Consider the following 22253-nt stretch of genomic DNA (forward strand, 5'->3'; position numbering starts at 1 on the left):
CACCTCTGGACGCTGCCATAAACAGGCTGCTCAAGCAGCCCTTGCATTCCTGGTCTCTCCTCTCCTCAGCCAGATGCTCAAGAAGAAGACACGAGGGTCCCTTTGGATGTGTTTGATCTGAATGTCACCCACTAACAGCGCCAGACACACGTGTTCTCATGCTTCCTACAGATTTGCACCTGGAGTTTTTTCTGACAGCTTAGGCAGGCGGGAGGGTGCTTTGCTACCAGGCCGGGATCCACAGGGACCCGCACCTTGCACCCAGCGGACACCGCCAGGCGCTTCTAAAAGCTTCCGGCTTTCCTCCCCTCCGGTTTGTACGCTCCGTAATTATTCCGGCCATTCCCGAGAAAAAGAAGATAAAAGTCACTTTGGCGCCCCCTCTCTCCCTTCTAATAGAGCGGACTCAGGGACTCTCCAGCCCTTCCCCAGCTTGCGTTAGGAACGGAATCTGCTAGGACTATGGCGCTCCAATTGCGTTTCTGATGGGAGCCGGAATTTCGCTCGGCCCCTTGCAATGTTTCCAAGGGAAGGTTCGTACATTCGTGACCGTCCCTGGCAGCCGCCCAGCCCGGGACTTGGGGCTCCACTCGCCATTGGCCAGCCGTAGCCATGACGCGCTGGAGGCGGGGCCTCATCAGCTGTTTGCGGGATGCCCCGAGCGGGCGTATTTTGGAAACAATACCGCGCGGTGCACAGTGGCCTCCTCCCGCGCCAGCCTGCCAGCTGCCGCTGCCGCCCCTGCCAGCGCCTCCCGCCACCCGCCGCGGCCCGGTGAGCGCGCCAGCGGCCGGGGACCGGGCGGAGTTGGATCGCACCTCCTCGGGGAAGTGGGGAGTGGAGTCGTGCTGCGCTTAGGGGCCCGGGAAGGGTTGGGCTGCGGGCGTGTGGGGTGACCATGAAGGACTGGAGCGCTGGGGTACGGGAACGGGGTACAGAACCCTCATCTAGTGCTCTGCTCCACGAGGGAACTTGAGGGTAGTAGCATTTAAGACCGCAAGCAGTTGGGTCCAGGTGGGTAGGGGAACCTGCGGCTCACTGCTGAGCAGACCTGGGCTCCCGCGAACGGCCCTGCCTCTGGATCTGACTTTGGGGTAGGACAGGGAGTTGTGGGGCGTCCTGCCTCCCTGCGGAGTCTGAAGGCTCCTCTCCTTAACAGCTGGGCTCTTTCCCTCCTTCCCAATTGAGTCTGGGCGCCAAGCCCCCGAGTGCTCGTCACGCTGGACCCTGGCGCGGAGCCCTGGCATCACGACTCGGAGGCTGAGACTCTCTCCTGGAGTCACCCAGGTCTGCTGTGTGTTGTGTGGGTGCGTGAGTGTGTATGCTTGTATGTGTGCGTTCCCAAATTTTAGCTCTTGTCGAAGTTCAGAGTGCGTGGCTACTGCCTTCTCCTGGGAGGAGGAGTCTTAAATTCAGCATCCCTGTTAGAGCCCTTAGGGGCTGGGATGGCTCCAGAGCGCTTTGGTTCCCCTTGCTAGGAATAAAGCCTTCCCAGGCAGTGCTCTCAGGAAGTGTGCTCCTCCTACCAGTTTGGACATCACCTCCTCAGCAAGGGGAGAAGAGGGTCTCTTTACCTATCCCAGTTTACACTTGACCTTGCCCAGCTCCCCTCTGGAGGCTCCCACTTACAGAAGAGCCACCTGCAGTTCCTGTGGAGAATGGGTAGGGTCCTCAGGGCTTGCAGAGACACACCCTATGGCTGCATTTCCCCCACAGTCCAGTCCAGGCAAGGCTTGAACTTTGGGGCTTTGCTGGGAGGAGGAGGGGGAGGGGGAGGTGGCTGGCTTCAAAGGAAGAACCAAGACAATGACTCCTGCTTGTGATTAGCTTTGGAGGGCCTCTTCTTAGGCTGGGATTGCCAGCTTGTAGAGAGAAGGTTGAGGGCAGGAGGGGAGCCCCTGCCAGGTGACTGGCAAGATAGCGCTCGGTCCTTTCAGCCGGAAACTTTGTTTCCTGGTGCTGATAAGCTGAAGATCTCCTACCCTTCTTTGGGAAACACTTCCCAAAGAACACCACATGCCTGTTTTGCCATCTGAGTGGGTGTCTCCTCACCAGGGAAGAGGACAAAGATAGGATCACACATTGCTCATGGACTGGTTGGGATGGAGGGAGTTGAAGCAAGCACCTCAGAGAGAGCTTGCATTTGGGAAAGCCAAGATTCTGAATTTAACTGAGATTCCTTTAAGTACTTTACCAAGCCACAGACCATTTGGCTTGTTCTTCAAAGGCAAGAGATGGAGAGACAAAATTCCCAGGGGATCGCTCAGTGAGTCTGGCAGTGACAAACAGTGTCCCTCTGTATCCTTAACCATTCAGGTAGTTGCTGCTTCGGGCTGCCCCAGGGGTCCTAACAGGTTCCTCCTGTGTGTGTAGGGGGCTGAGTTGGGAGCTAAAGATGCTGGGTGGCTCCAAACTCAGACTTCCAAGAGCCATCAGGTGGAGCAAGAGGAACTTCTTTATCACCAAGAAACTCATGCCAACAACCTGAGTAGTATACAGGCGGTGAGTGAGGTCACAGAAAGAGGGCTGAATTTCACTTCCTTCTGTGAGGAAGGTTATACCAACCTCACATTCAGCGCTGACAGGAATGGTAGGCAGTGGGAAAAGAAGATTGAAGTCATGGAAACTCGTGAGTAGTCATGGAGGCTAGTGAGCTGGGGTGGGGGAGGCTGGCCACCTTGCCGGATGTTGGACCTACCATCCAGGCCAAGCTGTGGTGGGCAGACGGCTCCCCTTTGCTGTGAGGGCAGTGTCTAACTTGGGTCTTTCTGCCCTTTCTTCCAGGACACACTCTTACCACAGCGTGGAGCCTGTTTGTTGTGTTGAGCAAGCAGGGGGTGGAGACTAGAGGAGATGGGCAGCTGGGCGGGGCCTAGCAGGTTTGGAGGGAACCTGGCTGCCCTCGGATTGCTGGCTTTTGTTTTTGCTGCTGAGCCTGGAGCTCAGCTCAGACTGGGATGAGAGCTTGGTGGTTACTTCTCAGGGCAGTGAGTGAGTGAGTGTGTGTGTGTGTGTGTGTGTGTGTAGTGACCACTGTGTGTACAGCCAGTCACAGCACCCTCTGCCCTCCCACAGCCACTCGCAGGGCCTAGTCTTGTTGACATTTCCCCGGGTGTCCTGAGTACTTGCCGTGGTTGATCATGCCTCTGCTATTGCTCAGAGTCAATTGCAGTCAGACTTCATGACCAGAACCAGCCCGGGTCAGAAGAAAAGGCCAAGGTGGGAGTGGCTCTGGGAAGGCCCAGGGAGGAGGTGTGGAGCCTCCTTGAGCAGTGAGGCAGGCCACATTTGGGGAGGGTGTCATCCTCAGTGGTACTTTATCACCAGGTCGTTTGTCATCAGTATCGGGCCCCACTTCCCCCAGGTAGAAGGGAAAGGAGAAAGGAAAGGGGGAGTCCTTCAGGTTCGGCCTTGGGGCAGGGGACAGCACCCCAGATGCCTGCATTGCACCCCAGCAGGGGAGATGGAGCCGCCTCAGTGTGTGGAGGAGCTGGAGGATGATGTGTTCCAGCCAGAGGATGGGGAGCCGGGGACCCAGCCTGGGAGCTTGCTGTCTGCTAACCTGTTTGCCCAGAGCCAGCTGGACTGCCCCCTCAGCCATCTGCAGCTCTTCCCTCTCACCCACTGCTGTGGTCCTGGGCTTCGACCCACCAGCCAGGAAGACAAGGCCACCCAGACCCTCAGTCCAGCCTCCCCGAGTCAGGGTGTCATGCTGCCTTGTGGGGTGACCGAAGAACCCCAGCGACTCTTTTATGGTGAGTGCTCTTAGCCTCAGGACTCCTCCCATAGAGACTGGGGGAAAAGAGGGGACTTCCCCTCCCCAAACCTGCTCTTTGTTATTTCCTTCCCCAATTGAGCCGCAGGGGCTATTGATTCCTCGACTCTTGTCACCGTGCTTCTCTGCTTGTTCATGCTCTTCACCTGTGCTCCATGGGCACCAACAAAGGCAAATTGCTGTGCCATTATTTCTGCCTTTTTGTCCCTTTCTGCAGGGATCCTTGGGTCCATGGTGTCTTCTTGGGTCGGAGAGGGGGTACCTGGGCCTCAGCTTTTACATCTTGTGGCCAGTTGCGTGGCCCAACCTTTTGTGTCCTGGTAGTGCTATGCCTTCTGCCAATTGGCCAACATTGCCCTGGAGAGGGTTACGGGATCTGTGACTCGCTGTTGACCCTGAAGGGAAAAACCCAGCCCTTTCTGGGAGGGAAGGTTTTTGAAGGCACAAGGTGTCACTTGGGACTTTCTGGGCTTTGGAAGGGGAACTGGAGAAAGAGGTTGGGCCTGCCAGGGCTCAGTGCCAGCAGAGGGGCTGTTTCCAAGGCTCGATCAGACAAGACCCCTTCATTTGTGGGCTTAAATGGTTTGTTTTATGAGTAACATGTCCCTCCTCTGGCAAAGGCACAGTGTTAGACACTCAGTCTTCTTTCTTCTTTTAGCACAAAGCTTATGGAGGGAGAAAAAGGGTTCAGAAGCTATCTTGCTATGTCTGATGGAGCATATTGAAGAGACGCTACAGTTATTCCTGGAGGGAGCTACCCCGTAGTTCTTTCGGGAGTCTGGGAAGATGGATAAGGCCGGCCGGCAGGGAAGAAGGAACAGAAGAGGGAGGAGGCAGGCGGGCACCCCTAGCGGCAGCTCGATTGCCAGCATTTGGTTAGGGTGCAGCGCTGGTCTCGAGGTCTTGCGGTCTGGCCTGGGGCTCCTCCAGAGAGGAACTTGGCTATCCAATGGGTTTGAGGAGTTTTCTCTCCTTAGTTTTAGTTCCATTACGCAGGGCTCCAGGACCTGAGCCCAGCCAGAGGCAAAAGCGAAGGCACATTTTGGTTTTCTCTTTCTCTCTCTTGCTTTGCTCAACCTAGGAACTCTAGAGAACTGCCTCCAGTGCTTTTCCAGAGTAGAGCTTCAACCTGCTACTGCATGAAAAATAAATTGTGGTCAAGCGTAGCTTGGTAAATAAGGACAGAGGGCTGGCAAGTTCACCCACGCATATTACTTCTGCCCTGGCACTGCCTGTGACTAGAGAACTACAGGGAAGGCTAGGACCATTCTCTCCTGTTCTCTGAGTATCAGCTTTTCAACGCTTGGGTAACAGGCAGGTTAGGCTACCCAAACTGGGTGGAGCACCCTGATAAAGTCTCAGCCAGGAGTGTTAGGCATGGGGTAGGTGGTACAGTCGTGGAGAATGCTGAGATGTGGGCCCTCTGTCTTTGCAGGCAACGCTGGCTACCGGCTCCCTCTCCCTGCCAGTTTCCCTGCAGGCTTGCCCCTTGGTGAGCAGCCCCCTGAAGGGCATTGGCAGCATCGAGCAGAGGTACAGATTGCCCGAAAGCTTCAGTGCATTGCAGACCAGTTCCATCGGCTTCATATGCAGCAAGTAGGCATGGGGGCTTGGGGCGGGGGGAGAGTCTGCTGGGGCTGGGGGGCCAGGACCTGCCTCAGCAACTCTGTCTCTGCCAGGCCTCGAGGATATGGTCCCAGAGTTTTGGCCTCAGCTATTATGATCCCCATGAACTGGATGGGCCCAACTGGCCGAGCACTCTTGCCCTCATCTCTGAGCTCCACCTTGGTTACCTGCCCTCTGTTCAGCTCGGGCTTCATAAAAGCGATTTGTCCCACGGTTTGTCAAGAGACACTACAATTTCTCCTAGGGCCTGGGGTGGCTTTCCTCAGCCTTGCTCAACACACTGTGTCTTCTTGAGGCCAGGTTGGAAGATTGTCCCTCACAGTCCCGAGGGGAAGATTTTCAGGGTGCTGCAGTGAAACTGGACGGTTGGGGGTGCCTGGCCGAGGTGCAGCGGGGAACTGGGTAACCAAGGCCGAGGGATGGGCCTGAGTGGGGGAAAGTGGTGGAACCGGTTGTAACCTGACACTTTCCAGCTGGGGAGGCTGCTCCTCATTGTCTCTGTCTGGGAACCGGGACCTGGGACTCTGGAGAGTGAACCTCGGAGAGGCTCTCCAGACTGGCGGCCGGGTGCTTGGCCGGCAGCCTGGCACCAGCCCCGCCAGGGCGGAGCATCGCGTGTCAGTCGAGCATGTGGCAGAGTCCATCAACAAAGGCGGCGGCTGGCAGGCTCGTGCTGGAGGAGCCCTCCGTGCCACGGGCTGGAGGCTGCCCTGCTCTGCAGCCGCTGTCTGGGCCGGCCCCCAGACACTTAACCCTTCCTCTCTGGGCTGGCTTTCTGGATGGCTGCCAAGGCAGGGAGAGGAGCCCAAGCTGAATCTGTGCTAGTACAACCACCACTGAAGCAAAGGCACACCACCTGGAAATGAACATGTTCCCCACCTCTGGGACTGTCCCAGCAGTGTGTGTGTGTGTGTGTGTGTGTGTGTGTGTGTGTGTGTGTGTGTCTGGAAATCAAGAGAATAAATATCTCATCACTCTTGGGCAGACCCTGAGGTTAGATGGGTAACTTCAGGGGATCAGAGTAGGTTTGACTTACGGGCCAAACCACTGCCAGCACCAGGAGAAAGAGAAGTTGTCTTTTGGTCTCCTGGTCTCCTGAGAACAGACCGCCGGGTGTTAGATATGGTTAGTGCCTTCTGCCAAAGAGTTCTGAGGGAAATCTAGGGCTAGACCTGGTCCTGGTCAGCTCTCCCAGTCCCTCAGTGATATGGAAGGGAGAGTGGCCCTATGTTTAGATAATAAGGCAGCTTAGCCTCCTCCTTTGGCCCCACGCTCCAGTCCCCAGTCCCTCCGCTGATTGTTTTCTGGAAACTTGGCTTTGAGTCTCCCCTTCAGTCCACGTGTGGACTCACTCTGATTCTGGATTTCCGGCTCTTGGCCTTCTTCCTGCCCATTCACTCTAGCCTGGTTGTACAGGCCGATGGCTGAGACCAGCTCACAGCTTCCAGTCCCGATGCTGGAGCTGCTAGAGGACACGGGAGCTGTGGGTCTCCTGGACTCATCTACAGGAGTGTCTGGAAGGTAGCTTTCTTCATTCCCAGTGGACCTCATCTCTCTCAACAGTTGTTTCCCAGAATATTCCTCCCTCCATTGGTGAGTCCCTGTAGGCTTGGTGGCAGACTGGGAGGATAGGACTAGAACATTGCCCAGGGCCCTTTCTTGCTAACTCAGTCCTGAAAGAGAGGAGACGGTCCTCATCCCAAGGTCTGACCCTGCTCTTTGCAGCTTGGCATCATTTCCCCCAGTCCAGGGCTGCCTCTCAGAGGGCAGCTTTCAGCTATCAGCCAGAGCCACCCCAGCCTGGGGGAGGGGCAGAGCAGCAGAGCTGAATGAGAACTGTGTCTCCTGCTCTGCACCTCACCCCAAACTGGCTCCTGAGTTCCCTGTGCCCCTCCCCCTCCTGCTTGCTGTCTACTCCTACCTCACAGTGGCAGGAGGCTGGTCAGCTAAGCCTTTCCAGCCCAGAGCTGGTTTTCCCAAATTTTCCATTACAGAGAGAACCAATCTTTTTGTCTGTGGAATCCTCTTGCTTTTAACCCTGTCCTCCCCACTAACCCTGCTCACAGACCTTCTCCAGGAGCTCATCCCGCAGAAAGGGCTAGGATGCTAGCCACAGGCAGATGGAACACTGGCACGCAGAGGAAATTTTAGTAGCTAGTTTTGTTTTGTTTTTTTCTTTTTTTAAGATTATTTATTTGGGGGGGGGGCGCGCGAATGCGCGTACACAAGAGTGGGGGAGGGGCAGAGAGAGAGAATCCCAAGCAGGTACTGCACTGTCAGTGCAGAGCCCAACATGGGGTTCAGGGCTCTGGGCTCAAGATCATGACCTGAGCTGAAATCAAGAGTCAGACGCTTAACCCGCTGAGCCACCCAGGCAGGCTCCCCTTAGCAGCTAGTTTTAAGAAGTGAGTCATTTTCTGACCTTGATTATTACATAAACCAGTCTACTATTTCATATCTAGAAAGTGCTGTTGTGACTCTTACATTCTTTTATTTTCTTTCTCTATTCCCTTCCCTAATCTTTGCAGGCAAGGAAACTGAGTTACTAGGATTTTTAAATTTAAGTCTCTAGGCTTTGAGTCCAAAGTCAGAAGGCCCAGATTTGAATACCAGCCCTGCCACCTGCTAGCCATCAGGAAGGCACTTGACCTTGCCAAGTGTAGCACCTCTTCTGTAAATTAGAGCTAATACCACAGAATTTTATTGTGAGGATTAAGTGAGAAAATACCAATGAAAGTTCCAGAGACACAGTGGGTACTCTTTAATGCTAGTTTCCTTTTGTCTGTCTATAAGCTTGATCATCTCTCACATTTGTTCTTGTCAGTTCACAGTGCTTTTCCCACTGCTCCCACCAGGCTGATCCCTTAGCAGAGCTGCCTGCCCTGAGCTCCCCTCCACCTGCCCTGCACAGAGAAATTGGTGTCCATGCTGTTCAGTTGTAGGACTCAGCCTCATTTGTTTCTCCTCAAAGAATGGTCATTCCTCATCATTATAGGCTGAGTTTAGAAAGCCAAGAAACACAACTCAAGAGGCAGTAAGACGTTGAGTGGGCTTGGCCATTTCCTTTCTCCTTAGATCTGGAATGGTGTCCAAAGACCAGACCGTGGCCATTGGTCCCTGAGTCCTGTAGGGAGTGTGAGCTCCCACTTTTTGTCCCTGGTTACGGACCTCAGTTATTCTTTTTCTGTATCAGGGGAAGCCTTCTTCCTAGGAGATGTGGACCAGAGGGGGTGGGGGTGGGGTACGATGACCAGGTAGTGCGTTGTAGGATGGCATTATGGCAAATTGAGTGCCATGACCTCAGATTCAAACGGTTGCAAATTCCACTGGATGTCAGTTTTTGCTGGCCATAAGCCCTCCCAACATGCTTCCTAGGGAGCATACAGGATGGGCTTCTAGCCCCATTACCCAACTGATCAGTTCTGGGTGGCTCCAATAGATGGAAAGGCAAGGATTTGAAGGCAGAAGATCAGTGTCAGTGAGGTGCTTGCTGTCAGCTCTTTGGGTCTCCAAAGCAGCAAGAGAGGTGGAAGCCAAGTGATTGGAAGCAAAAGCCTTTCCAAACCGGGTCACATGCCCCATCTTCCTTTGACTGGGCCAGGAATAGAACTTTCCTCTCTTTGTTGCTCTGTAGCAGGTGACTTCTTGTGGTCTGCTGACCATGGTCTGCCTTGACTCAGGCTCTGTGAAGGTGCCCTGGTGTTTTTGTGTCTGTCCAGCTTCAGCAGCAAAGAGGAGGTACAGGTTTGCTCCCTCACTGTGTTCACGGGCTGCTCTGGTTAGAAGGTGTGGGTTCTGGTTTCTTTTCATTCCACCTGCCATGGTCTCCTCAAGCATGGGCCTAAGAATGGATAGTAGCTGCTGCTGTCCTCTCTTGTCCCAGCAGCGCTATCTTGAAATTTATTCAGGGTATTTCTGGGCAGTGTTAAGAACCCAAGAATCCTCAAAACAAGTAGCTACTGTAAACCATTGAGTGAGTAAAGCTACAGGAGCATTGGAATTCTTTAAGTCGGAAATGGCTTTTTCACTTGGACCAAGAGTGGTTTCATTGAGAATAGTCAGATTTGGAAAGTCTTTGAATAGTAATTAGACTTTCTGGAAAATGCCATCTGAGGAAAATTTCAGCCACTCACTAAAAACTATCTTTAGTTGTAATATCACAGAAAGGATCCTAGACTTAGAGGCAGACCTCAGTTCAAATCCTACCTCTGTCACTTATGAGTTCTGTGTCCATGGGCAAATCACTTAACTTCTCTGAGCCTTCATTTCTGATACCCAGCAGAGCAGATGTGAAAGCCCATTGGAGATTATAATACATATAACTATTAAGGTGTGGGCAGTTTAACACTTTGGGAAATGTGTCAAAAGATGATGTTAGGATTTTGCTTGGATCTGTCTTTATAGTTCTTAGGGAGCTCATTTGGAAGTTGTACCCAGAGTGGTGTTTACATCTGCCAACAGCCTGGATCCTTTGTTCAGGGTGCCCTTGAGTGCTTCCTGACCCTTTGGGATGCCCTCCTTGATGCTGAGTGGTTTTGGGGGCTCAGGCTGTGGCTAATGAGGTTGTTCAGGCCCTAGATGTGGCAGCCCGGGCAGGAGCCCCAGAGATTTGACCTTAAAGTGGGAAGGTCTCTGTGGAGCCAGCCTCTGTTCCAGCAGTGGGAGGTCTACCTAGGAGGGCGTCTGGGGAAGAGTGAGACTGGGGGAGGGGCCGTGGAGGGCCTCTGTGCGTGAGAGCCAGGCCGGGGCTTGGGGGCCCTGTGTTTGCTCTGTGGCTGGCTCTGTTTATATCGCTCACTATATTTAGCTTCTGAGTCATCAGCGTGGCTGACTAGAGGCCGAGTTCCCCACACAACTCTGCACCTGACTACTCTCTCTTCCAGGAGAAGGGCCTTGTAGTTCCGGATAGTTCACTCCCTCCCCACCAGAGCCAGGCCTTGGGAATGGGAGTTGTTGTTGTTGTTGTTGTTGTTGTTGTTGTTGTTGTTTTTCCTTAGGGGTGGGGGGGGTGATGGGAGAGGAGGGGTTGGGAGAGATACTAGAAAAGGAGAATAAAGAAAAATCTTTGGTTTGCCTTTTGATCATGTCTGGCAACCAAGAGGGCATGCTCCCTGACCAGAACGAGAACAGTCAGTGTATGTGGTGAGGAGGAGGGTCCAGCTTTCTTCCATGCTTAGCTTGCCTTGTCCTGTCCAGGGAACCGGCCGCAGGCAGGACAAGAACAGCCGGCTGCCAAGGCCCCAATTTGGGAGTCAGAGCCTTGGGGTTCCTCCTCCACAGCCTTGTAGATGTACAATGGATCTGCCACTCCTCAGTCCCCTCTCTCCCTCACTCTCGGCCAGAGCACACACCCCAGAGTTGCTTCGTGAGTTCTTTAGAAGTTGTTCAGTAGTTCCCATGGAGGAGTTCTCAGGCTGCGGGAAGCCAGGTGAGGGCCCCAATGGTTCCTGCCCCCAGAGGCTGTGGAGATGCAGCACAAGGCTCTGGGGATGTGGAGGGGCACATAGCCCATCCCTCCTCTCCCGCCATTCCCCAGTGGCTGAAGCCAGTGGCCTTCAATTGCATTAGAGGAAGCCCTCCTGTCTTCCACTGAGAACCGGCTGGCCCCAGGCTGCCGTTTCTTCCTTGAAGAAGGGATTGGTGTTGCCACGGTGGCAGTCAGTGGCTTCAACGTCCCCGTAGCACTGCTGGCTGCTCCCCGTAGCACTGCTGGCTGCGCTGAGGAAGCTCTTGGCGAGGCGTATTTTTTTTCTTTTTCCGTTTTGCCACGTTGCTCGTTCCTCCCGCGTCTGGGTCAGAAGCTTTCTGGGGCAGTGGGCCCCTGGACCCAAGGGGCTGCCCTGTGGGTTTCAGAATCCTTTGCTCAGCTTGGCAGCCTGGAATTCTGGGCCCAGCTGCCTCTAGCTGCCTTGGCCCATCTCAGAGTGAAAAGTCAGGGATTTCCCCAGGACTTCCTAAGTCTGTTGAGAAGATAGCGCTCCCGGGGCGGACCCTCTGAGCACAGGGTGTTGAGGGAAGTGCTCGGCAAGGTTAAGTGGGGCCCACGTTTTCCCTGTCCTCACTGTGGAGAGGGAGCTGCTCGGTGCAGCCACCAGGCCAAGGCCGTACATATACTTTTCTCGTTTGATCGCCACAGCAACCTCATACTTCTAGAGCCCATTGTCCCCATTTTATAGGAAACTGAGGCTCCCAGAAGGGAGACAGCATACCTGAGTCACACTGTAAGTGGCTGCACTGGGAGCCATACTGCTCTGACTCATCCTAAAACCACGGTCTTCCCGCTACCTACCTCTGCTCTCAGCGGGAACCTCTTAGAAAACAAGAGCCTGAGGGGACGCCCACTTACTGCCCTGACCTGGCTCTGCCTCCTGTAAAACTTGGTTCTCTGCTCTTGTTTTCTTCCCTCAGATTGGAAAATAATTGAGGACAGTTTACATCTTGCTCATCTTTGCGTCCTTCGAAAGTCTTAGCTCGGTTGGGTGCTCGATAAGAGCTTGCTGAATTGAACAAAAATATCTTCTCGACTTCTCTCAAGTGGAATTTTCCTGAAGTGTCTCTTATCTCTGTGTTCCTGTTCTCAGTGGCAAGGTTCTTTCCCTCAGCTCCTGCCAGGGTGAGTTTAGAGTGTGACGGTAAAGGGAAAAGGTAGGAAAGCGTCACTTTGGGGAGTGCGTGTCTCCCTGTAAAACAGCGTATATGAAACTCTGCATTTTAAAGAAACTGAGCGTGGTCTGAACATGATCTGAAGTTATCATTTCGGAGCAGTTTTGGCTTTATTTCTGTTTGATCTTCAGTTAGCTCTGCCTCTGAAAGGTCTATTTTTTCTGGTCCACAGCATCCTTACTAAATAGTTAATGATCTGGAAACAATGTCTTTAAGCATACTAGGGGAGCAGTTCAGTGGCGATTCTTTTTGAAAAGTTAGTACTGTTTTCATGATGCGACTAAACATACTGTAATCTTTTAGTGAAAAAATGTAGCTCTGGAGTCAGAGGCCAGGGGTCCAAATAACCTCCCCTCCCAACGGACTATGCTAAGGGTAATGTTTCCGAGCCTTTGTTTCCCCATCTGTAAAGTGGGATTGATCACGCCTGTCCTTCCTGTGTCCCCAGATCTTTGTGAAGAGCAAATGGAAAGATAGGAAAGTACTCTAAGTATGAGATATTATAAACTGCTGTCAGCTCAGTAAATTGCCACTGTTTCTTTCAAGCGGGGCCACAACATAGATTTGCTCTTTCCTCTGTTCTTTGGGGTGGAATTCGCTTTTTGCTAGAGCATCTGGAACACCGGTGACACACAAAGCCCCCAGAGGGTGTGAATTGGATCCAGAGGGAGAGAGGCAGAGGGAGATTGTTATCCGGGGAGGGGAGGGAACGCTCTTTGTGCTTAGGGCAGAGGCCACGTGGGATGAAACAGAGTTTGATTTGTGTAATCCAACCTTGTCAGACACCACAGCCAGCTCTTTTTAAAAAAAAAAAAAAGAAGAAGAAGAAAAGCCTTTTACTAGTTGGGCCTCTCCCCAGGCAAGAGGCTGATACTATCACATCAAGTACATCTTTAGACCTGGCCAGACATCAGTTGTTCCTGGCCTCAGACAAGTGGGTTATCTTGCGAGGCTGACTCTTCTGTAGTTGGTCCAGCGTGCACTTGTTGAGTACCTACTGTGTGTCCCTGTGAGTTCCCTGGTACACAGGATGCATGGCTGTGCAGTCACTTGCCGTACCTTGTGCACAGTGGGGGTAACTTGAACACTTGTCAGCTGATTGCCTTCCTCTGCCGGCCACAGCCAGAAAGCGGGCCGGGGTCAAAGAAGAACCCTAGGTCTCCACTGCCTGGCTGTGCTGTCTTAACTAGAGAAGATATTTTTATCCACTATATTGAGACCCTTTCCCTTGGACCATTCACCTCCATTTTTTCCCTCCATGCCTTGGTCTTACCCTCTGAACTCTGAATTCGAGGGCTTCTGGTGTAAGCTTAAATTCCCAGCAGTAGCCCATCCCCTGTACCTCAGCCCCCTATCCCTGAGGGTACCCTGACTATGCATCCTTAGAACCCCCGCTTTTTTGCAGGTTCCCTGACTTAGAGGGGTGCGCAAGCTGAGTTTGGGAGAGTTGGGCCTTGCTCTGGGGTGGGGATGGGGCGTTGCATTCATTGATCTCAGATTCTATGCTCTGTGCTATGCCAAGTGCCTGAGAGTCAGAGGCCAAGCATACTCCTTCTTGCTTCCCCTTTCCTTTTGCCCTTCTCCTCCACACCTTCTCCTGGAAGGATCCGTGTTCTCTGGTGTCTTGGTGTCTTTGTATTCCTCATCCTGTTCAGTGAGTGTCGATTTCCTTCCTCCTTACTATTTCTCTCCCTGGCCTCCCTTCGTGCCTTTTTTTCTCCTTTTGTTTAATTTTTTTTAATATTGTATTTATTGTTGTTCCTCATAACCAGGGGATTCTCTGATAGTCTTGGTATGAAGCAGCTTGGTTCATTTCAGAAAAGGGCCTTTTGGGGGCTGCCCTGTGACAAGAGAAGACCAAGCAGAATTTGTGTGGCATCTGCTAGTGCCCAGAGAAGGGACTTCTGAGGCTGTGCACTGGTTACTAGACCCTGCTCTTGCTGGTCTCCAAGCCCACCCAGACCCTCCAACAGGCAGGCTTGACTCAGCTGAAGGTAATCGTGGATGACAAACTTCCCGTCACAGACCTTAGTGTCGGAAAGCACCTCAGTGGTTTCCAAATGCCTGTCTGTGGCCTGGCTGCCTCAGAACCACCTGGGAAGGATTTACCTCTGGCTTGGCCAAGTCATTATTCTGATGGGAAGAGATTGAAGGAGACCGAAAAAAAATACTAAGTCATGAAGTGTTTTCTTCTAGTCCATAGGATCACGAGTGATTTTATTTTCTCCTCTCTCATGTCTTGTATGTTCCAGTTTTTCTACAGTTAACATGTATTACTTTTATGACTGAAATATACAATAAATGTTACTTCTGATTTTAAAAATGTCAACCCAGGGAATTTGTTCAAAGTACAAATTCCTGGACCCCTTCCATAGAGATTCTGACTAGCTGGTCTGGGTGGAACCCTGGGACTCTGTATGTATAACAGCTCCTCAGTGGATTCTGTGACAGTCAGGTTTGGGAACCACTGGTCTAATAACCGTGCCTGCATTTCACTTATTAGGGAAGTGAGGACTCACAGACAGGCTGGTGGGAAATCCCAGCCTACAGCCAGGTCCTCTGATTCCTGGCCCAGGGACCATCCACCGCCCAGTGCCTTCCTTGCTGATTCATGTACCCTGAGGCCTGTCACAGGCAGAAGCATGGGACCTGGGTCTTCCCGAAGGTGGGCCTATGTGCCCTGCCTCCTGTATCTAGGCCTGCCTGTGTCACCCAGCAAGACCTCAGCCTTCTATTCTGACAGGGCTCTCTGGCCCACAGCTGTTTCTGGGTCTCCCAACACCCCCAAATGATGGGAGTGAGAATGCTGCATTGCCTCATCCCCAGACGCCTCAGGCCCCAGGAAGTTACCCAGGCAGCAGGTGGCCTCCATTAGGGGAATTTGGGGGAAAACTGAGGCATACATAAATGGGATTGGCCTAGGCCCCAAATCATAGAATTGTAATCTCCCTTCCTTGGCCATTGAGCTCTTTTGATATGATTTAGAGAAGGGGAGGAGAGAGAGTCTGCTTTGGCATAAAGAAAGGTATATGCTGGCACTCAGAACCTAATGATAATGGGTAAGGACATAGCTCTAGGGCCAGGTAGTCTGGATTTAGTTCAGTCCCTGCCACCGACTAGCCACGTGGCCAAGTTACCTAACTCTTTCAATGTTCTCATCTGTAAAATGGGGATGAGAGTATATAGCAACCTCATAAGGTTGTTGAGAAGGCCAAAGGAGTTTAATGTGTCTCCAAGTCCCCTGGGGATCTTGTCAAAAATGCGCGTTCTGATTGAGTAGGTCTGCATTTCTAGTAAGCTCCCAGATGATGCTGAGGCTGCTGGTCCATGGACCACACTTTGAGAAGCAAGGACGTAAAACACTCAGAACACAGCCTGGTACACTCAGCGTTACTATTCTTGTCATGATCGTGGTTGTTATTGTTACTTGGCCTTTTCAAACAGGCACCTGAAGAGACTTGGAATTCCAGCAGACTGACCTCTCTGGGGACCGGTGTTTTCCTGGATTTTCCTCCTGTTCCGCCAAATGACCTTTGCACCTGTCCTGGGCAGCAGCTGGGGGCGGGAAACAGGAGGAGGGGTGCTCTGCCCAGCTGCTGCAGGCAGGCCAGAGTCTTCAGGTTTTGCAGCTGAGTTCGTTTTCACGCTACTTTACTCTAACCAGATTTTGTTAAGCCGGGTGTGTTTCCTCTTTTTACTCATCTTTGTTTACAAAACACAAGGAAGCCATCATTCTCCTGCACAGTCTGCCAGGACTCCTCTGTGGCACACCCCAATTTCCCCTCCTGGCAGTAACTGCGACTCCAACTTTCTGGGTTGTTTTCCAGGCTTCCTTCCTTGGGGGAAAGGGGCATGCTGTTGCCCCAGACAGTGGGGGCGTCCTCTTCACCTACCTTAGCAGGGCCCTGAGGTCGGCATCAGTTGACGTCTCACCTCCCTTCCCTTTGTGGCCTAAGGTAGGGTGAATGGAACCCGTGCTGTTTGGAACCCACATGGGTCCCCGGGGGAAAGTCCCGGAGGCCAGGGCCGGCCATGCCCATGAAGCTCTGTGGGGGCAGGAGACCTGGGCTCACTTTCCATTCTGCCACTGACTTACCCTATGCTCTTCATCTGAGAGGAGTTGCCTGGTAGGGGCCGGGGCAGTGATTAAAGACAGCCTAAGAAGCGCCCCGGCTCTGCTGACGCTTCACACGAACATGCTCACTGCCACGGCCACTGAAGTAATCCAGGTCCAGCCCGTGCTGGCTTCCTCCTGCACACTAGCTTTTTATTCCCTTATCCACTGAGGACCCTGTGGAGAGGGCCCCCATCCAGTCCTCCTGCCTGGCAGACAAAGACAGCCTCTTCCAGCACCCCAGTCCCTTTGGGGCCTCCCCTGGCCCCCGGGGACATGGTACCTGTGTGGGCGGGGCACCAGCCGAAATCCTGAGAGCCACTGACCCCTGCCCTTTGCCCCCAGCTTCCCTGCCTGACAGTAGGACCTGGGATAACCCCCAGAGAGTAGTGTGCATTCTTTGTTTTTGTTTTGTTTTCAAGTATGTTCTTGCTTAACGTTTAATTGGCTCCAGTCAGTAGGAAAGCGCTCCAAGAGGGATTATTTATGGCTTACTGTCAAGAGCAGCTATAAAAAGGGCAGCACTGAGCTGGAGATGCTGGGAAGGGAGAGAGGGCAGGCACACAAGTGTGTGTGTGTGTGTGTGTGTGTGTGTGTGTGTGTGTGTGTCCATGTGTGTGCGTGTTTGCACTGGATGAAATCAGATTTTTGCTGCCTCAGCAGTGTGGTTTAAATTGAAGATTAACCCTTTGACCTTCACAGTGTCAAATCACTTGCAGATGGAGACTCCCCCCCCTTTTCCCCCTTGTTCTCTGTGTTACTTTGGAGTTGGGGGAGGGAAGGGGCACTTCTCTTTCTTTCTGAAGAAAGTTTGTTGTTCGTGCAGCTGAGGTTTGAGGGGCTCAGGAGCCAATCTGATTAAAAGCAGCACTTGGCTAAACTCTGGAAAATCCTGCAAGCAGGGGAAAAAGTTTAATCCTCTTGTGCACAGTGCATAAAGAGCCTGGTCTTTTCTTTTTAATGTTAAAACTGCAATTGTTTTTGGAGCACTCAACTATCTCCCCCTCCTCATCAGCCACTCCTCCCATTCCCTCCCCCCTCCCCCAGGGTTTGCTGTACTGATAGGATTAAAGTGCTGCCCTCAGACTTGTCGATCTGCACTTTTATCGGGAATGATAAGGAGTCATCAAGGCTACAGGCTACATTTAGGAATTATGTTGATTTTTTTTTCCCCCCACTGCCTTCCAGCACCAGCAAAACCGCCGTCGAGTGTGGTGGCAGATTCTCCTCTTCCTACACAACCTGGCTTTGAATGCAGAAGAGAACAGGAATGGGGCAGGTCCCAGGTGAGGCTGGGCTGCCCTCCTCGCATGGGGCACCACAGGAAGGACATCAGCGAGGACTGAGCCCGCGTCTTGTGAAGTTTATTCATTGCTGTTTTGTGTTTGCATTTTAAAAGTTTCTGTGTACATAAGACGTACCCAAGTGAGACCTCTTTCCCTGTTCAGGACCTCACCAGGAATGAGGGCCTTTGTCAAACACTGTTGAAGTAGAGGCTGATGTGTCTGTGATGTGGGACCTCCCAAGGGCTCTGACAAGTCAAGTCTTCAGTGAGCCATTGAAGATGACCAGGTAGTGATGTTCTCCAGCGAGTGGACTGTAGTTTTCCCATAGGAGCTTGGTTAAGAAATTAGGAGACTGGATTAGACTCCTGGTTGCACCAAAACTATCAGCCTTCTACTGTGGACATGGACGGGGCCAAGACCTGACAGTCACACTGCCTTCAATCCCCCAGGGCCTCAGCCAGGGGCTTTCCAGCTGAACAACTTCACTAGGCCAGTCCGCCAGCCCCGTATCTGGGTTCTCCTTTGGCCCAGCCAGTGCCTGCCCCAAGGGCTCAGGGATTCTCGCCCAGCCCCTGTCATCTCCAGCAAGACCTCAGGGAGGGTTGGGTTTCTCCAAGGACCCCCTCACATATGCCGCAAAATGAACCAAACTTCTGGGTAGGCCTCAAGTCTTACTTGGTCTCGCCCAGAGGCCCCAGGATTGGTCCCGAGGTGCCAAACCTCTGCCACCTCTAGCTGCCTGGGACTGGCTGGGTGTCAACCACGGATGAGCCACATAGCCAATGAACATGCCACAGACAGCAGCTTGTGCCTTCGTCAGCTCTTCTTTCAAAAGAGCCAGCCAACACACTGCTTTCCTCCCCCAGGATCAGCACTCTAGAGCATGAAGGGGCAGGATTACGGTGGGGCTGGGAAATGCGGTGGCCATCCCATCTATAATAGGAGTCAGCCCTCGAGGAACCCAGACCCCCTGGTTTCCTTGGAAACAACATACCTCCTCCCGCTTATCCCCATTCCTTTTTCACACCTAGTGGGATACAGGCAGAAGCCAGCACAGTGGCTTTGTCAGCTGAAATGTGTCTTTTAGAGTAACCGACAATGATTAGAGTGTGGAAACGGCAGAGCTGGGTACACGTTTCCTGTCTTCCTTCAGCTTCCAGCTAGGCCAGGAGGGCGTGCTCTGGAGCTCCGTGGGATCACAGCTGCCTCTGAACTTCCCTCCTCTCCCTGCTGTGGCACTAATGGAGAGAATTTAAAGCAGCCAGTCTAGCAGCTCTGATAGTAGATGCGGGGAATCTGGAAAGACACGGGGAATCTGTTAACCAGACACCGCAGAAATTAAATTATAATTTTTGCATATGTACGACAAGATAACATTGGTGCTAATGTGAAGCAAGGCCCAAAGAAAAGGCAGAGAAGACCTCAGGGCTCCCCAGGGAAATTGGAAGAGCCCAAGTAGACTCTTAACTCTAAACAAGTCCAAGCTCCTCCAGTTCTACAGAGAGGAGGTCTTCAGTACTGTTGAAGGAAGCATTAATCTACTGGATGTACAGTTGGGCAGGTTGTTCACTGCACAAGGGCACCTGCAGAAGAAGAGAATAGATGCTAAAGTCCAGCTCATGCTCTGCCCGCCAGGCTACATGCCCTGGTGTCAGGCTATGTCTGCTCAGAGGAAGGGGTGCCTTTCCTAATTTGCACGAAGGTGCCATATGGGCTCACAGTGGCCCTGAGGTGAAGGACCTCAAACTGCATTAGCATTTGTTTTGTTCTGCTTGGATGTTCTGAGGTATTACCTCTTCTTGGCTAGAATTCCATTCTCAGGGTGTGTACCATGGTTTGTCTGCTAAGAAGACGGGTTCCTGCTTACAAGAAGGAGCCCAGGGAACAGGTGAAGACCGGCTCTGGGACACGCTGACTATTGTGAAATGCAACCTTTCTTGCGTGTCTCCACGCCATTTTATGATGTGCATCGGACATATGTCGTTTCCCCCCCTCTCCTGGACCGAGACTATGACGGGCAGGGTGCTGATGTGTGCTCCAGTGGCACACATAAGAAAACCATGATTATTTCTGCCAGCCGCTTTGAACCCCTCCTAGTAGACTTCCCACCTAAGCTGAATGAGAGAGCAAAGAAATAGTCTAGGTGCCGAGAGGCAAAGCCATCAGCTTCAGAGATCTTGCTGGCCCAGGCAGGATGTCCTGTGGCCTGCCCTGAGAACTGAGCCCAGAGTTTGACAAGCCCACCTGAACATTGAGCCTGGGGCCAGGTGGAGGGTGGTCTGACTAGCTGTCTCCATTTTAGGTGACGCCAGGAACTAGCTCACTTTCCTAAGCAAGCTGGGGCAAAATTTTAAACCCCTCCTTCCTCTTCCCCAAAAAACACCCAGGAGGTAAATAGCCCCAGGAAGGAGAGAGGTTCCTCCTGACTGGCTGTTTTTAATTGGCCTAGTGATCTAGACTGGCCCCTTCCCCCTCGGCCTGCAGAGTTGGTCTGAACATTCCTCAAGACCAGCCTCAGGAGACACATCCCTCCCTCTGGGCCCCCTTTCCCCATCCCCCCACCCCGAGGAGCATGGCTGTGTGTAGTTAGGGGGTGGAGAATCAGATTTGGAGGGAGGGAGACTCTGACCTGCCTCCTGACCTGTAACCAGCTGAAGACTTATGGAGTTGTTGTGGTTTGCCGAGGGTGAGGGGTGGGAGAGGGGCTGGAAATGTTCCTTTCATTATAGAAAAGCCCTGGAGGGAGGAAGCCTGATATTCAGGGTCAAAATAGCCCTTCTAATTCAGAACCCTAGAGTAGGGGTTTCTGGAAGCTGGTAGACAGAACTGGGAGAAAACCCCACCCAGGCCAGACATCTGACCCCTTCAGTGGGTTGGAGGACCTGAACTGGCCTCTCTGCCTTTGCCTGCTTCAAAGTTTGGGCTGCTGGAGAGCTGTCCCCGTGGCCTTTTCTTGCTTAGTCCAAGGGAGCGAAAGATCACCTCCCAGTGACCTCTCCAAGCCCTGAGGGGTGTGGGTCTGTGTCCAGAACTTACGTGTCAGGCGTGCTCAGAGGGACCCAGCTGACTTGTCTCACTGCCCCCAGTGGCCCAGCCTCATACAAGGATGGCTCCAGCCAGGGCTTGGCAGGGAGGGGCTTGTTTGGGATGGTTAGCCAGGGCCTCCACCGGAAGCTGGAGAGCCACTGTGCCTGTCCTGGTCAGCAAGGAGCACACTGAGAGCTGGCAAGCTTGTGTCGTCTGGTAGACTTGATGAAGAGGGGGTAAGGAGAGTGGAGAGCAGCAAAAACAGAAAGACTTCTGCCTTCACGGTTCAGCGGGGCTTCTGGGAATCAGTGTTCAGCCTGGGCTGCAAAAAGCTACAGGGCCCTCTGGGTGCTGAACCCTGGCTGGACTTGGTCCAGGAAGGGGTTAACTTATCAGCCTTCGAGGCTTGTGGGCACACTGTGGGCAGGGGGCACATCGGCTGGTGGGGACTTTGAGCTTTGAGGGAGTAACACAGAAAGCCGAGCTCTTCCATAGATGCACCAGCCTTGCAGGCACAGGTGCTGAGAACAGGCTCCGGGTCTCCCCGCCCCCCCACCTCCCCGCACCCCCGCTGCCTGCACAAGTGGCCAGCGCCTCTCCCTCCTCTGTGAGCATTGCCCAGAGGGCTGCCCCATCCCTCGGTCCACAGGGGCTGCAGGGGGAGACCCAGTGAGAATGTAGCATTTTGCCCAGCCCAGGTTAGTTGTCCTGGGCTCTAGGCTCTCTGCCTCTGAGAGAGAGACAGGGAAAGAGAGGGAGGGGAATGGGGATCCGTTGTTTTTTAACCTGTACAGAGTATTCGGCTTTATGTTCTTCACATGCGTATATGTGTGTGTGTGTGTGTGTATATTTTCCCCCATCAATTGGTACAATTTTTAATAAAACCATTTAAAGCAGAGCTGGTCTTTCTTTTTCAAGGTGTGGTAAAAATGCAAGGGGATCTGTCAGGGAATTAGACTCTTGTCCTGAGTTACCCCCAGTCTCCCTGCTTTTGTCAGGACTTCCTTTCGACTCTGTGAGTGGACAAGAGCCATGCTGACCTCACCATAAGCAGCACAGGGAAGGCCTCTTGAGGTGGAAAAACGAGGGAGGGGTTGGGGGGAGGGGCGGAGTGAGGAAGCTTTGGATCCAGACCTGGCTTTGGATCTGGGTCCAGCCTTCTGCAGGATGAGGGAGGGGGTAAGTGCGAAGGCACTCCGTGGTGGCAGGCAGCCTCGGTGACAGATAATGCCCTGGCAGACCCTCTTCTCAGCTCTCCCCTCTGGTGTCAAGCTGGGCTTTGGTTTCCTTTTATCAAGGTAGCATCTCAGCAGTTATGCTAGTTGTAGGGAGGACTTCTGGCTTGCCTTTCTTTGGGGCTTAACAATGTGTCTGACTCCAAAGGGTAATTTAAGGCCCTTGACAGAATTCTGAAAATCCCCGGGGGGGGGGGGGGGGGAGAACTACTTTTGGTCCTATCTGCAGAAAGCTGTAAGCCCAAGGTCACAGCCAAGGTCACGCCTTATCTGCACACAGGGTCCCCATGATTTAGGAGACCTTCAGCTCTCTGAGGGCCAGCTTTGGACTCCAGTTAGTACTCTCATAGAGCGTGGGAGCTAGAAGTCCCATCAGTTGTTTTGCTTTACCTCTTCATTTTATGGATGAGTAAACTGAGGCCCAGAAAGGGGATGTAAGTTTCATTGTGGGCTTTTTAAGTAGCTGAGTTAGTTGGAGGGGGGCCTCCCCTATCCATCTAGGTTTCCATTTGGAAATTGCAGTGCCC

The 22253-nt window shown here is 52.8% G+C and overlaps 1 protein-coding gene across 1 annotated transcript; it reads left to right on the forward strand.

The window, feature by feature from the left end:
* The first annotated feature begins 652 nt into the window (after nt 1-652).
* On the forward strand, nt 653-21389 carry BMF (Bcl2 modifying factor). The gene is given in 7 exon segments (XM_058738224.1): nt 653-717; nt 719-774; nt 1160-1198; nt 1201-1287; nt 3459-3755; nt 5211-5371; nt 17367-21389. Coding segments are annotated over 7 exon segments (807 nt in total). The 3' UTR covers nt 17469-21389.
* Nucleotides 21390-22253: the final 864 nt, after the last annotated feature.

Source organism: Neofelis nebulosa, chromosome 7 (assembly GCF_028018385.1).
Source record: "Neofelis nebulosa isolate mNeoNeb1 chromosome 7, mNeoNeb1.pri, whole genome shotgun sequence".
Taxonomy (NCBI): Eukaryota; Metazoa; Chordata; class Mammalia; order Carnivora; family Felidae; genus Neofelis; species Neofelis nebulosa.